This window comes from Callorhinus ursinus, unplaced genomic scaffold, assembly GCF_003265705.2.
Source record: "Callorhinus ursinus isolate GAN/ISIS: 27379988/994484 unplaced genomic scaffold, GSC_fseal_2.0 scaffold65, whole genome shotgun sequence".
Taxonomy (NCBI): domain Eukaryota; kingdom Metazoa; phylum Chordata; class Mammalia; order Carnivora; family Otariidae; genus Callorhinus; species Callorhinus ursinus.
Genome location: NW_027397127.1, coordinates 3,889,112 through 3,905,365, shown reverse-complemented (window position 1 = coordinate 3,905,365; position 16,254 = coordinate 3,889,112). Strand labels below are relative to the sequence as shown.

General features: G+C 40.0%; 1 protein-coding gene across 11 annotated transcripts in view; it reads left to right on the top strand.

Moving 5' to 3' along the window:
- The window catches only part of PAK3 (p21 (RAC1) activated kinase 3), a 247,666-nt gene that overhangs the window by 187,316 nt on the left and 44,096 nt on the right, over window positions 1-16,254 (top strand). For all 11 annotated transcript variants that reach the window (XM_073885710.1, XM_073885709.1, XM_073885708.1 and 8 more), the window contains 3 exons: window positions 2,788-2,919; window positions 3,799-3,964; window positions 12,892-12,955. In XM_073885710.1, the coding sequence (XP_073741811.1) occupies window positions 2,788-2,919; window positions 3,799-3,964; window positions 12,892-12,955 (362 nt within the window). The remainder of the gene's footprint in view (window positions 1-2,787; window positions 2,920-3,798; window positions 3,965-12,891; window positions 12,956-16,254) is intronic.

The window sequence follows — 16,254 nt, the reverse complement described above, 5'->3', positions numbered from 1 at the left end:
TGAAAGACTTTAGGTTTTCTAACAGTCCTTTAGTCTGTCATCGAAGATGGGGAGGTCTCCATACGAAATGAGAAGAGTGAGGATAGTAATGAATGTTAAGAAACAGTGAGATTTTGCAGGCGGATGTTCTTTAGTGAAATAGCCACCGTTGAGATGTGCAAGGTTCCCGCTTGGTCAGTAGTACTGATTGGTCTTTGTAGCAGTCTGAGGAGCCTAGACCTAGGCCCATTTTATTTGCCACCAGGGCCATTTTTAGATCCTCATAGGCTGTGTATACACTCATTTATGGAGGCTGCATGATGAGTTGTACCAAATATATTAAAGGGCTCCTCTACCCCACTTAATTTTTTTGCTGTAAACTTTTTGAAGTGATTTTTTAAAGTATCGATTTTGAAATTATTTGATTACAAGTAACACTGAATTTTTGGTTAGGTATCATTTATTGGAAGTCAGTATGATACTCAGGAGCTGTTGCTAAAGAAGACGATCTAATCCACAATTTGGTTTTTAATGTAATGAAATTTCCATAGCTACTAACTATAAGTCACTAAATGAAGTTGACATATAGTTATACTTCGTAGACATGTAATTAGACATTAATGACTTTAGGTTTTAGAGTTTTTTGTCACATTTTGGAGGCAGTGACTTATTTCTGGCTTCAGATACTTTCATAGGCCCATGGAAAGCTTACTATTCTGAAGCATATTGCCTAATAGAGAAGCGAGCTTTGTTTGCCGTATAAAAAGTAGTCAGTTTATATGCAGGTTCTGCCCTTCTACCAATGAACAATGATTAGGTGCATTCTTGATCCCAGCTGGCATAAGATAGAGCAGAACTTTCTGAAACAAAATAATCTCAAAGCAAACACCAATAAACTAAAGACAGTTTCTAAGCTTGCCCACTGAATTTTTTTTTTCCTGAGAACTTAATGGCATTAACACATGTCACTTTCCACACAGCCACGGTACAATAGCATAGCTTAGCTATTTTGGCCAAATTAAGAATAAATATAGGTGTATAAATATAAGAAAACCAATATCAACTAAGTACATGAATTTTAGTCTGTAAACCACTCAGTATGTATATCAGGGCAAGCAAATATTCTTTCAAATACTCTTTTATAAATTCTAAGTTGTCTTCCTTGGCACAGTAGATAAATCTTGCTGTCTCCAATTAGATCTATGATTGCACCTTATAGCTCTACCATCGGTTTATACATGATTGTAGAAGATCCGTGTTGAATTTTATTCATAGGCTGAGGTCCTTTGATGTAATATGTCTATTAGTAGGGCTCCCTGTATCTACCTCAGGAGCTTTGTCCTCGAGAAATAAAAATTCTTTTTAGGATTAGCTTGAGCCTGTATACCCAAAGACATCAACAAAAAACCAATACATACACACACACACACACACACACACACACACACACACACAAAATAAAAAATCATCTATAATCGTGCTTTCCAATAGAAATGAATATCATAAAAGCCATATACGTAACTTTAAATTTTCTAGTAGCCACACTGAAAAAAAGTAAAAAGAAATAGGTGAAATTAATTTTAATGATATTTTACTTAACCCAGTATATTCAGAATATTATCATTTTTTTTAATTTTTTATTGTTATGTTAATCACCATATATTACATCATTAGTTTTTGATGCAGTGTTCCATGATTCATCAGAATATTATCATTTTAACATATACGCAACATAAAAGGAAATGTCTTTCACCAAGGAACTATTTTACAATTTTTTTCATGTTACATATTCAACATGCGATACATATTTTACACTTACAACCCACCTCAATTCAGACTAGCCACATTGTAACTATTCATTAACCATGGACAGCACAGACCTTTGTCATCGTTCAGTGATTTTTAAACTTGAGCCTGAACCAGAATCACCTGGAAGGCTTGTCATTAACACACTATTAGGCCCACTCCCAGAATTATGATTCGTTAGTGTGGATAGAGCCCAAGATTTTGCATTTCTAACAAGTTCCTGGTGATGCTGGTCTGGGGACCACACTTTGAGAACCATAGCCAAAGGGCTTTCAAGATTCAGCTTTGGGGGAACCATTTTTACCCCTGAATTAATATGAATGATCAAGAACCAATCCGAGATACAACAATTATTGTTATTTTTGGTGGTGGTGGTGGTACTGCAGTTTTTAACATTGCAAATCACCATTTTATACCTGTTGGTTAAGACTGAATATTTATGTTGATGAATATTCCTTCGATCTTCATGTCTGTTACTTTCTGAGTGCTTCTTTCCAGGAGGCTGAACAGGGAAGCAACATTTATGGGCTTGCTTGTACTTAGTGAGTATTTGCAGAGCTGTATTACTACCATACCTATATGCATGCTCTGATCGTCAGGCACAAAATAGCCCTTTTCTGGTTGACAAACTATCAGTCAGCAAACTGACAATCCGCCCAGTACAAATTGAAGGCTCTAGTAGCATTTTAAAAATATATTATTCAATGATTTCAAAAACATTGAACTTTCAAATATTAAATGAATAGCTCACTGCTTCTGAGCTCAGTGGAAAATAAAAAGATTTTTTAAAACAATTTCATGATGTTTAAAACCATGGCCTGAATTTACCTCTGAATGTGGGCAGTCCTGGCCACCAAATTGTAGATGGCTCTGCTCATTTGTAAAAGGTGTGGTTTTTTTCATATCCCTATGTGATTAAATATTTCATTTCCCTTTTCTCATTTCTGAAGAAAAACAACGGGGAGTTAATACCTGGTCTCTAAACTTTGTTTTTGTCATAAGAGTACAAAAACAGCATCAGAGCCTCCTTTGGCTCCACCTGTGTCTGAAGAAGAAGAGGAAGAAGAGGAAGAAGAAGAAGATGACAATGAGCCCCCCCCAGTTATTGCACCAAGACCCGAGCATACAAAATCAGTAAGTCACAAATGACTATTTCTAAATGATTCAAAAGATGTCCTCTGAAACCATTGTAGAGTCAGAATCTAGTTAATCAGCTCCTACCTCTTGAGTATTCACTGTGTTCCCTGATCTAGAATATCAGGTACGACCTTGGTTGAGGTTGCTCTTTGAGGATACGAGATAGTACATGACAATTAGAGAATGATACCAAAGGACATACAAAAAGTGCTAAGTTATAAGATCGCTGCAGAAGTTAAATTAGAGAAGGAAATCCATGTGAATCGAGTAGGAAGAATTGCCTAAGCAGAGGCACCAAGACCAGAATTAGCACAGCACGTATGGGGTCCTCAGAAGACAGAGTCCTGAGAGCTTTCAAGGACAGTATATTTGAAGCAACTTAAAGTTCTTGTTTAATACTTAATTAATCACTCGACTTTAAAAACTTATCGGGGGTAGGGGTTGGGGTGTGGAGGAGCGATGGATAGGCAGAGCACAGAGGATTTTTAGGGTAGTGACAAAACTCCATTGCCATCATGGCAGATACATGTCATTATACATTTGACCAAACCTATAGAATGTATACCTTAAGAGAGGACAGTATGTAAACTACGGGCTTTGGGTGATTATGACGCATCAATGTAGGTTCATCAGTTGTAATGAATGTCCCACTCTGGGTGGGGGAGTGTTGGCAATGAGGGAGGCTATGATGTGTGGGCACGGGGGTAGATGGAAATCTGTACCTTCCTCTCAACTTGACTGTGAACCAAAAACTGCTCTAAAATTTTGTCTAATGAAAAAATAAATAAAACCTCATTGACCATGACAGCATCTTGACTTCATACCCTTTACTTGGCCTACTGTTTTTATCGTAGAACTTGTTTTCTTATCTTTAAGATCTACACTCGTTCTGTGCTGGAATCCATTGCTTCACCGGCAGCACCAAATAAAGAGGTCACACCACCTTCTGCTGAGAATGCCAACTCCAGTACTTTGTATAGAAACACAGATCGGCAAAGGAAAAAATCCAAGATGACGGACGAGGAGATCCTAGAGAAGCTAAGTGAGTTTTGGGGGTTTTTTGTTTTGTTTTGTTTTGTTTGTTTTTAGCCATCATTGCTTCATGGGATGGTCTCTCGTAAAACATGTGAAATGGGAACTGATTCTTTTTTTTTTTAAAGATTTTATTTGTTTATTTCACAGAGAGAGACACAGCGAGAGAGAGAACACAAGCGGGGGAGTGGGAGAGGGAGAAGCAGGCTTCCCATTGAGCAGGGAGCCCGATGCGGGGCTCGATCCCAGGACCCGGGGATCGTGACCTGAGCCGGAGGCAGACGCTTAACGACTGAGCCACCCAGGCGCCCCCGGGAACTGATTCTTTCAAAGTTTTGGCCTCCTTGCATAAACTCCAGGCTCCCTGAAGTCAAAAAATGTAAAGGTTGGAACTTGCTCTGTATTCCAGATCACTCCTTCCCCCACACTCCAAATTTGACAGAAACTAAATATTTTCACTTGACAAAATCAGTTAAGGTGAAAACTTGACACGATGAATTAAACATTGAGTTTTATTTTAAGATGATGCTCCCGAAAGGAATAAAATAATCTATGACATATCTTTTGATTATCCCCCAAGGTCTCCCAACTGATCAATCATGATAGATAAGTCAACCTCAAAGCCCAAAGCAGTCAGTCAAAACCAACAGCCACAGTAATATCGTCTTTTCCCTTAATTTAGGAGCATTTCTCTGTGGAGAAGGGGAGCAGGGCCAGCAAATGCTAGCAAACTCCCTCCTCCGGTGTCATTATTGTGTACACGCTTGTGCATACACACTCACTCCAGGTTTACGAAACAATTCTCTTTCAGTTAGCTTTCTGGATCAAAGAGATTTAAGAAAAGGACATTGTCTGCTCAAAAGAGCCAAAGGTCTGTAAAACATAGTCATAAAACTCGTACTACAGAAACATCTAACACATTCCCAGTTATTTGCAATCGGTGGCCCCAATCTCACTAACTCCTATTCATCCTTCAAAACCCAACTCAAAAGTTGCCTCCTCAGGACAGCCTTCTTTGCCTCTCCCAGTGTGAGTTAAGGACTCCTCCTCTTTACTGCCTTTATGGCAGCAAATCACACCATACTAGTCCCATCTCTTTCACTTAGAGTTGTGAGCTCCTCAAGGGAAGGGACTGTGTCTCCTTTTCCTATATGTCCAGCTCCTAGTAAAGTGCTTGGTTCATAAAGGCACTTAACTGATGCTTTTTGAGTGAATGAATGAAAAAAAAAATGAGCAAAAAAAAAAATGTACCTTGACTGAGTCCCTACTTGTCTGTTCTATGTAAGATTCTTTGGAGGAAACCATAGAAAAAACAATTTCCTGCCATCAGGAACCTTTTACAATTTTATTTGGATGATAAGATTCAGTAACGTGATACAATTAGAGACTAGGAAGCCGTCTGGTTTCATGCAAATTTCCATCTCGAAGACCTCAGGAAAAGAAGAGAGCAGTTCCAGCTAGAGGCCACAGGGAGACTGCATAGGTGGTTGTGGGGCCATCTTCCCCTCCAGGAAATACTTGGCAATGTCTGGAGACATGTTTATAGTCACAGCACAGGGAGCGCTACTGGCCTCTAGTGGCCAGTGGTTAGGGATGTTTCTAGAATCTCTACAATGCTAAGGTCAACTGCCCCCCCCCCGCAACTTCCCTTCTGTGACAAAGAATTATTCAGCCCCGAATGTCGGCAGTGTTGAGGTTGAGACATCATGAGCTAAGGTACTTGGAAATGCCAAGGCTGGCAGTGAGCGTTTGGAACTGGAACCACTGGGACTTCGGCCAACTGACTTTACGTGATTAAATATGCCTCTGGTGCTAATACCTACTATTTGCTATAATAACAGTAGTAATAATTCGCATCTATTGAGCACTCTCTGGGCTGGCCACTTTACATATGTCATAAGGTTTAATTTTCATTACAATACCTTGGGGTGGATTTCAATATCGTCATTTACAGATGGCTGAAAGTAAGCCTCAAAAAGCTAAAGCGACCAGGTCGCCAAACTAGGGAGCGGCCGAGCCCAAGAGTTTGAACTCAACTCTGTTTGCCTTCAAAGGTGACACTAGTTCGGGGGCGCCTGGGTGGCTCAGTTGGTTAAGTGACTGCCTTTGGTCATGATCCCGGGGTCCTGGGATCGAGTCCCGCATCGGGCTCCCTGCTCAGCGGGGGGTCTGCTTCTCCCTCTGACCCTCCCCCCGCTTGTACTCTCTCCCTCTGTCAAATAAATAAATAAAATCTTAAAAAAAAAAGTGACACTAGTTCTATTAACCCACTTTGCTGCATATCCCAACAGTCTATATATGGAAAAGGGTAGGAGAAAGAAAGAATTGCCTGGATAATTCCAGTTCAGTTATTCAGACAGTTACTTCAATTTTTTCTTTATTTTATACATGTAGACATGACCTATGAGATTTTATTAGATTTTTTAAATCTGACAGCATCGCTTTCATAAAACAATAACTGTGATGGGTCTTTGTTGCGAATCTCAATCGATTTATTAGAGTGCAGATGCATTTTTGGTTTTCTTATACTGACCGACAGAGAGACAAGCATTCTCCTCTTGGGCCCAAATCTGGCTTTGCTTGCGGACTGCAATGGTGCCGGAGCTGTGGTCACTCTCGTTGCCTGTGTATTCTGCCCTGCCCCGAGCAACATGGTGAAGAGGAGAAAACTGCCTTTGATTACATTTTTTAATGAAGAATTGGGTGTTTTCATCTCTGTTGGAGGCTGCTCGGGCCTCGGGAGGCTCATTTTCTGACCTCGCACTTCCAGATCTTGGCAGGGAGAACCTATAGAAAAATGGGGGAATGCTTTTCATGAAGCAGGTCCAGGCTGAGCTATACTGCAAAGGCTGCAAAGTGGGTCTTTCCTGCTTCTGCTGCACCTCTGGGCATGCACTCCCTGTGTGCCCTCTCTCTTTGCCACGGCCTCGCCATATAACTTCAGATGATTTATTTCAGCCCTCTGAGCATCAGGGAGAAGAATCATAACTGCATTTCAGGACTCTGTCTATAGGATGGATTTTATGTAACTCAGCCTATGACTAAGAGGACAAGTACTGGAGTCAGAAAGGCCTACATTCAAATGACAAGCCCCTTGCTTGTGTTACTTTGGGCAAGTTATTTAACTTTCCTTGACCTCTTTTTCCTCATCTAAAAAGAAAAATAAGGAGATATTAATAGTACCAACCTCATGTCGTAATAATAATTAAATGAGAATAGGGCACATAAAAACCTCAGCCACAGTCCCTGGTACACAGTACGGGCTCAATTAATGGTAATTACCATTTTATTACATGAGTATAAAGCCTTAGTAAGATCATACACTAGGCCAGGCTTTGGAATGAATCATAAAGGAGTCTGAGTCATAGGCCCAGACTAGCTATGTGTCCTTAGGCCAGTCACTCAACTCCTCTGAATTTCAGTTTCTTCATTTGAAAAATGGAGGTAATAATAGTACCAATGTGATAGGGATTTGGCGAGGACTAAACAAGGTGAAGTATGGAAGACACCTAGCACAATAAATAGTAGTATAAATTCATTGTGTTATTTTTGTCAAATGAGAGCCACCGTATTTTGCAACATAAAAAAGGGGGGGTCTTCCAGTGGGACAGAATGTTTGAAACCAGAAATGAGCCAAGATGTATGGTCCTTATACAGAAGTCATTGAGAGAATCAAGGCCCCCACTGGAGCTTAGGGAAGGAGTAAAGGAGCCTGTGCTGAGAGGCAAAGGAGAGGAGGCTGGGAGCCAGAGAGGTTGAGGAAGAGCCTACAGCCCATACCAGAGTGGATCCCACCATAAGCATGGGGAAGGCGGGGAGGGCAGCCCTCTTCGGGCTCAGGGATCCAGTTACTGTGAGGTGGGCAGCCCAGCCCACAGAGCTGCCAGGCTAGCCCTCTTCCACGCAGATGCTGATTGTGGGGGCCAGACCATGGGATCATTAATAGCTGAAATAAACAGATCATCTTTCAGTTTTACACAGACAGATAGCCTGGGTCTGGCTTGTTCATTGTGGTCTGTTTGAATCTGTTGGAAAATAAAGAAACCCCTACGTTTTAGAGAAAATTTCCAAAAGGCACTGTCAGCAAAATGGTACAAGGCAGGAAATTTGTCTTGGGCCCCACCATCACCCCCTCTCCTTGTCTCTCCCCTTCTCCAGCATTCCTCAGTCAAAACTCTTCTAATTTTCCCCTCAGATAGGACTAATATTAATTTAGAGAATTAGTGTTGCTTTTTTTCCCTCAGGAATCAAAACTCCTCAGTATGCTAAAGGAATAATCTTTTTAATGGTTGGAGTTCAACTTGGCTTAATATGCAGGAAAATACCCTGATAGGCTTTCCTGAAACCACATCATGAACCCTATTTTCAAATACTACTATTTAGTCATTTCTTAAATCCTTATACTTTCAAATGAAGAGTTGGCTTCTTATTTAAGAAATTGCCCTGGTAGGAAAATTGTTTTGGTGTTGCTATTTTTTTTTTGTCCTTTTTGATTTTGAGTTGCTGATCTTTGTCACTGTTTTTCCCCTATTGTGTCACAGTGGGGGTTTTTTTCCCCCTTTCCTTAGTGTAATTTATAAAAGCAGATTACAATGGCTCTGATGAAAGAGGTCACTCGAAAAGTTTGTTTTGTGATTGGGAATCGTAAACAAGACCTCCTGTGCACTTGCCTCACATCAGTAGATGGCAGCACACACTCTCCTGTGAAGGGTAGTGGGTGTGGAGACGCCATTTTATTTGAACCGCAGTTCAATCCAGAGGCAGGAGCTCCTCAAAATGGCTGTCTTTTGGTATTCCTCATGAAAGGATTTATTTCCAGGTTTTTTTTTTTTTAACTCTGCATTCCAAGGAAATAAAGGTTGAGTAATTTACTACCATAAAACCTCATTAACTGAGCCCTGCCAATTGAAATTGATCATAATTCAGAAAGTGGCTTGGGCCGAAGGTTATTTGCTTTTGTTCAGTCTATGGAAAAGAGTTTGCTCAGCAACTTAATAGTATAACTTTCTTAGAAGACTATAAACTCCTTAATAAAATGATGGTTTCAAGTAACTTTAAAATTGTCATTTTGTTACCAAATAAAAAAGAAAGAAAGAAAAAGGTCCAGGCCCTTATCCATTAATAGCTGACTTGAATAAGGATAGTTCTCAGTGATGTAGAAGTCCATAATACAATTTGAAAGGTGAAGTGGCAATTCAGAAATTGTTAAATTGGTGGCATTCTATAGATGTAACTCAAGTAAAATACGTTCTCCAGCCCCTGTCTTAAAATATGGGGCATTTACAAAAGGAAATGCCTAATTTTATTTGAGTTCAGTTCCACAGACAGTTACTGAGTAACTAATGTATTTCTCACACAACATTGTTTGAGGAGGTGCTGAGGATACAGAAATGAATGAGACCCGACTCTTGTCTTTAAGACATAGTCCATAAGGGGATGTCAAATATATAGAGATGGATACATGGTGTATTAAGTAAAGAGAAGCAGAGTAAGTGCAAAGGGAAGAGAGACAGAGAGAGAGAGAGAGAAGGTACAGTAGAATAGAGAAGGGGAATTATTAACTTTATTCAAAAAAATCAGGGAAGGCTTTCTAGGAGAGGCACCATCGAAGCTGAATTGAAGCATGAATAGGAACTTGAAAATTTAAGAAGGACGTTCCAGGCAGGAGAATAGCAAGTATAGAACGTGTGCACCCGGGAATGCTAGCTTATTCAGTATCACTTGAATATAACATTGGTGGTAGGTGGAGGGATCAGAGTCTTAAGAGAGGAAGCTCAGCGGTCAAGCAAGAGCTGATCATGAGCTGCAATTTGTTATGGTCAATGGCAGTGAGGGTTGAGTGGGGAAGTGGTGGAGAGGAGATGGAGAATGAAGCAAGAGTCAGAGATGAAAAGCCTTGCACTCCATGCCAAGGAGTTTGAGCTTTACCCTTGTAGGCGTTGTGGGGAGGGAGGGCAGCTTGGAGGACTCCTGAACCAGGGAATCACTTGATCGGGTTTCCACTTAGAGCATCCTGCCAGAGACAGGTGTAGATCGTGGACTGGAGTGTGAAGAGGCTGGACGTTGGGAGTACAGTGAGGAGGCTGTTGGAACAGCCCAGACAAAAAGCAATGAGTGCGCAACTAGAATAGTAGGAATGAGGGGAAGGGACAGATTGACAAGGTCTCTAGGAGGTAAGCAGATACAGGCTCAGGACTTGGTGGACAGCTGCATGGGGGTAGTGAAGGTGAGGGATGAGTCAGAGCTAACTCCCAAGTTTCTGACTTGGGCTAAAGAGTAGACAGATGGTAGTTCCATGGACTAAGATTGGAAATGGAAAAGAAAAAGAATTTTAACAACTCACATATTGTATACGTCTTATTTAATTTCACTGAAACATGGACTTCAGTTGTAAAAAAACAAACCACCACCCCCACTAACAACAATAAATCTAACAACTTGATGAACAGTCCAGGACTGAAACAGTTTTTTTTCAAGGTATACCATCTACTGGTAGGTCTGAATTAACACCAGGTATTGTTTGTAGCACACAGTTTAGCACTTGACTACATACTAAATGTGGGTATTCATTTGGTCAACAAATAACCGTTCAGTGATGGCCATTGTTCTAGGCACTGAAGTTACAGGGATGAAAAGACAAGGTTCCTGCCCTCAAGAAGAAACATGAGAATCTCATTAGAGGAATCAGAGAAGAATTCACAAAGTAGGATGACTTGAGATAATGTTTAAGTAATAAATAGGAATTCATGGGTTAGATAAGAAAGGGAAAGGGAGAGCATCTGCAAAGACATAAGCCTTGGATAATGATAGCATTACTAGGATTTAAAGAAGGAGGGATGGACAGTAGAGGAATTATATGAGATTAGTCTGGTTAGGTAGGAGTTGGTTGGTGCTAGATGGAAAATAGCCCTCTATGCCAGACTAAGAAATTTTAACTTGAATATGTACCCAGGACGGTCTTGGTTTGTGAATTACATGGTTACCCTATTCCAAAAGCATTGCAGAAGATAGAGAAAACAGAGTGTTGAGGTAGGTAATGACGAGTGCAGTTGTTTGGACGAGAGATGTTAAGGGCCTGAACAATGGCACTGACCATGGGCATGAAAAGGAGGGAAGGAATAAGAGTGACCATTAGGAGATAGAATCTACAGACCTTCTCTTGATTAGTTCATGCTGTAAATCTTATCCTACGGACGCTACACTTCTTTGGAACAGGGGCCATGATAGTAAAATATGACTCAAAGGTAATGATACTGATATGTTTGCTTAAAAACAAAAAAGGAGAGCCAGAAACATCCAAATAAATGATTCCCTTTGAGGTAGTCCACTTGAGAATCTAAACCTGTATTCCCATGATGCTGCCATGCCCCGGAATTTTTCTGCACCTATTTGAGCACTGCATTGAAGAGTCAATGGCCCTTCTTTTAGGTTTGTTCTGAGTGGTGTATTCATCCTCTGAGTACTGGATTTGCTCTTTTGAAATAACAAAACCAGTATTTGTTTCCCAGAGCCAAATATGATAAATTAATGTTTTTCTTGCGTGGTTTATAACCTTACTCTACAACGTTTGGAACAGTCTATAGAAACACAAAGTAGATTGGCGGTTGCCTGGGGGTGGGTAGGGAAGCCAGGGGGAGGGGTGGATGAAGAGTGACTGCAAACAGGTACAGGGTTTCTTTCTGGGGTGACAAAAACACCCTAAAATGAGATCATGGTGAAATTTAATGAATTTGCACAACTCAAAAAATTTACGAAAAGCCATTGAATTGTACACTAATTTTTTTTTCTTTTTTAAAAAAAATACTTGGCACTGCTTTTGCTGCATCCCACGTAATTTGATAGGTTGTATTTAACTTTCATTTAGTTCAAACTCTTTTTACATTTCTCTTGAGGTATCTTCTTTCACACATCTTATTTAAATATCTTGGGATTTTTCCAGTCATCTTTCTGTTACTGATTTTTAGTTTGTATCCATTATGATTAGAAAAGGCAGTTTGTATGATTTCAGTCTTGTAAAATTTGCGAATGCCTGTCTTGCCGTCTAACATGTGGTCTATCCTGGAGAACGTTCCCTGTGCACTTGAGAAAAATGTGTATTCTTCAGTTGTTGGGTGACGCGTTCCATAAATGTGTTAGCTCCAATGGATCCATAGTGTTGTTCACATTCTCCATTTCCTTGTTGATCTTCTCTCTGGTTGTTCAGTCTGTTAATTAAAGTCTCCGACCATTTGTGCTGCTGTTAATAGCTCTCTTCAGTCTTGTCAGTGTTTGCTTCATATATTTGGGAGCACTGATAAATTGTACCCTCTAAATGAGTGAACTTTATGGTATGGAAATCATATTACAATGAAGTTACAAAATGTGTGGAGTGCAGGTACGGTCCTGGGTTTGGGGATGTAGTTTTCAGAAAGCATGAGTCTCATTGCTTTATGAGTCAACTTTGTTCTTTATTAGACCCCATCACCCTTAGCACAGTACTGGGTACATAGTAATGGCTCAAGAGATATTTGTCCAGCAGAACTGAATGTAGTGTAGAGCTCAACTTCACTCCAATTCAGAGAAGATAGTGATTTTATTAAATAGTTCATACAAGTTCTTAGATGTTTTTATCTCCTGATCTACAGTGTCCTTTTATGGGAACGTTTTATAAATGTTGAGTTGTGTCCAATCCATTTTGTTTCCTAAACATCATCAATTTTGAATATAAAAGCATGGGTTATTACTACTATTTTAATTAATATATTACTGTTTGTTACTTTAATAAAATGTATTTTAGCCATATAAATTATGGAAATTCCATGGGAATATTGCTCTAATGTTTTATTTGTCATTGACTCTGGCATTGTAATTTTTAGTATTAAATAAAGGGAAATCAACCAATCAATTTAAATCTCTCTCTCTCTCTCTCTCTTCCTCTCCCCCCACCCCCAAACTCAGGAAGCATTGTGAGTGTCGGTGACCCAAAGAAAAAATACACAAGATTTGAAAAAATAGGCCAAGGGTAAGTGATTGTTATTTAAAATATCAGAAGATAAGCACCAGAGATATACATTCAGATTCAGTAACAGCCTGCGTTATATTCATGTTTTGCATTCTCAATATTGGGCTTTCTAGCTGACAGACTGTTAATTAATCTAGCAACACATCCTGCTGGAATCTGCACTTCTGTCGGGCCAAGGGCGAATTGTTTAAGGATATTTGAATCCCATAGAGTTAGAAGATTCAAACTGATTTCTCCGGAAAAGCCGTAGGGTTATAGAAACCTTCAACTTGTATGAAAACCCCCTTTATCCCTGTCCCCACTACATCCGTACGGATGTTAGGCTTCAGATTCTGTTTCATTGTCAAACTATGCAGTGACAGAGTGGGGGCAGGGGAAGTCCTTACCTAACAGTCCAGAAGGGGGCAGAGTTGACTCTTCAAGTAAGGAGGAAACAGATCAATAATCCCTAAATGAGAAGGAGTACATCATTTTCACTTAGCGTGCTTGCTAAGAATAAAGATTCCCCAGGCCCGGCTGCCAGAGATCTGATTCAGAAGCCTGGAGTGGGGCCCAGGAATCTGAACTTTGGGAAAATCCCTCCGAAAATCCTGATCCTCGGCAAGACAAGGGAACCACAGGGCCGAATCATTCACTAGAGCTAAAGGTGGAAGTCATCCGTTCTCTAAGTCAACTGTAATTAGGCATGTTTCTCAGATCTCAGTGTGAAACTGAGAGTGGGCTACCGTGTTTGAAACAAGGAAACGTTTTGTTTCAAGTCAAATGAAGTGTTCTTAAGAGGCGTCCTTAAATGGGGAAGGAGACAAATATTTAGATGCATCAGCTACTGTATGCCAGGAACCAAGATGGTAGCCCAGAGGTCTCCTGGCTGAGAAGGAAGGGATACAGCTGATGTCCCTACGGAATTATGCTAGCCCTTCAGCCAATGGAGTCTATTTTCAGATAAGGGAATGGACGATTTCGTCTTCGGTTACTTCACTGCTTTTCCTTGGATTCTTAGGTTCAGAAAATCGTGTGTTGTACATAAGCTTGACAATTTTTCTATATTTTATTTATTTTTTCCCTCTAGCTTTGGCACTAAAGTTTCTTTTGAAAATTGCCGACTTATCTCACAAAATAAGGGAAAGCATTCATCATTAGATATTTTGGCCAGGGGGTAAGAGTCTTGGGGCACTTGTGGGGAATGTGCCTGGTTTCTTTCTTATGGTAAGAAAACCAGAACAGGGAGGGAGAAACTCAGGGAGAAATAGATGACCAAGTTTCTTCTTCCAGTGGAAACCATAATGCTATTGCATTTGAACTTTCTAAGGGTCAAAATATTTGTGCTTTTGCCTCTTTCTTTGACATTTGGTATCACTGGTATTCTTACTTGCTCATGGGGGGAAAAAAAGAGTTTTTAGTCCCTAGGGACCCCTGTCACCTAACCAGTCAAATAGTATTTCTGCCGATTGCTCTAGACTGGTGCTATCTAAACAGAACTTTCTGTGATGATGGAGATGTTGTCTGTGTGTGTTGTCCTATACCATAGCCAGTGGCACGTGTGGTTATGGAGCACTTGAAATGTGTCTGATGCAAGTGAGAAACTGTATGTATTTAAATTAATTTATTTGTTTATCACACACTTATTGACTGCCAACTGTGTGCCAGATACTTTTCTAAAGGCTGGAGAGACAGAGATAGGTACTGATGTGGGCCCTCAAAGAACTTAGAGTCTATAGTGGTAAACACTTGACAGAGGGATACATTAGGGAACAAGGAAAACATTGAGACAAGTCTCCCTCACCTGAGTGCAGGGCAGGGCTGGCTTCTGTAGCCATTATTTCCCACCTGGAATTTTCCTTCTTAACTTCTGGTGGAATGGTTGTTTTACTTAAGTAAGGAAGCCATACCTTCTCCAGTCCGTATACACATACATACACCTCAACTCGCTTTCTTAATGCCCAAAAGGTGAACACCCCAAGGCCAGTTAAAACAACACAGTATTCAGGGAGCTTGGAAAGCAAAAGTTGCCTTTTATATTTGATTGTAATCTGGTTGGGTTTTTGGTGGAGCTAATAATAGGAAGGGATACACAATCCACAGAGAAGCAGCATTTCAGATCGTAGCTGTCCAATATGGTAACCGTGTGACCATTGAGCGCTTGCGGTGGGGCTAGTCCAAATTGAGATATGCTACAAGTCTAAAATATGCATGATTTCAAAAACTTAGGAGGAAAAAATGATGCAAAGTATCTCATTAATAAATTATATATTGGTTACATGTTGAAGTGGTATTTTACATGCATTGTGTTAAATACAATGTATTATTAAAATTAATTTTATCTTTTAAACTTTTTAGAATATAGCTCCCCCCAAATTTAAAATACAGTTCACCTTATATTTCTAAAGGGCAGCGCCACTCTAGTTGTAGGTCTAAATGGGAGCTATTTGTTTATTTTTTCAAAAAAGTAGGTTTGTTTCAAGAGTTGTTTTTTGGGGAGTGGGAAGTAGGAGATGTTATAATTTTGTTTTGATTGTTCTTTCCCACTAAGACCCAACTGAGCCAAAAATAGCATTGAATTTAAAAAAGAAAAAAGTAAAAGATGGTTTCAAATATCTCCCAGATACCCAGGTAATGAAGCAAGACTGATTTCTCCAAGAACAAAGATTAGGCCGCCAAACAACTTGGCATACCAAAGAGATTTCCCCTCCTAGTTATTTATGCCTCTGACCTCTGAAGGTGCAAAAGGAAAGTTCTGTATTTCTCCGTAACTCTGTAAAACCTTTATAATCTAAATTGAAAAGTCAAAGCAGAAATCCTGCCTGCCACTGTGGAAAGGTCTGTTTTAAATTCCCAGCTAGTTCATCATTTTAAAGAATGTTGAAACCAGTAGATATTTCACTCATATGCCCAATTCTACTTCTAAATAAGTCCTTAGAGGGTAGGGAGTCTATTTTATTCCTCCCTTTGTCTCCTTTGGTATCTAGCACAGGGCTTTTTTACGTAGTAGCCCCCTCCCTCCAAAAGACAAAGGAAACAATTTTGTACAATTTCAGTCAACAGCAAGAATTTACTTGGCCAAGGTCAAAGATCTACAGAGCTTCTCCTGTCTGCCTCTCCCATCTCTCTGGATCTGTTTTTGCCTCAGTAAATATTTGTGAAACAAACAAGAAAAATATTTGTCTTTCTAGCTCTCCTTTTAAAACCTCTGTCCTGTCTTTTCATGTGTATGTACCTGTCTGTATTGCTCTTTCTGTCCTGTTTCCCTATCTCCCTATCTCTTTCTCTGTCTCGGTGTGTCTTCATCTCTTCCCATAATA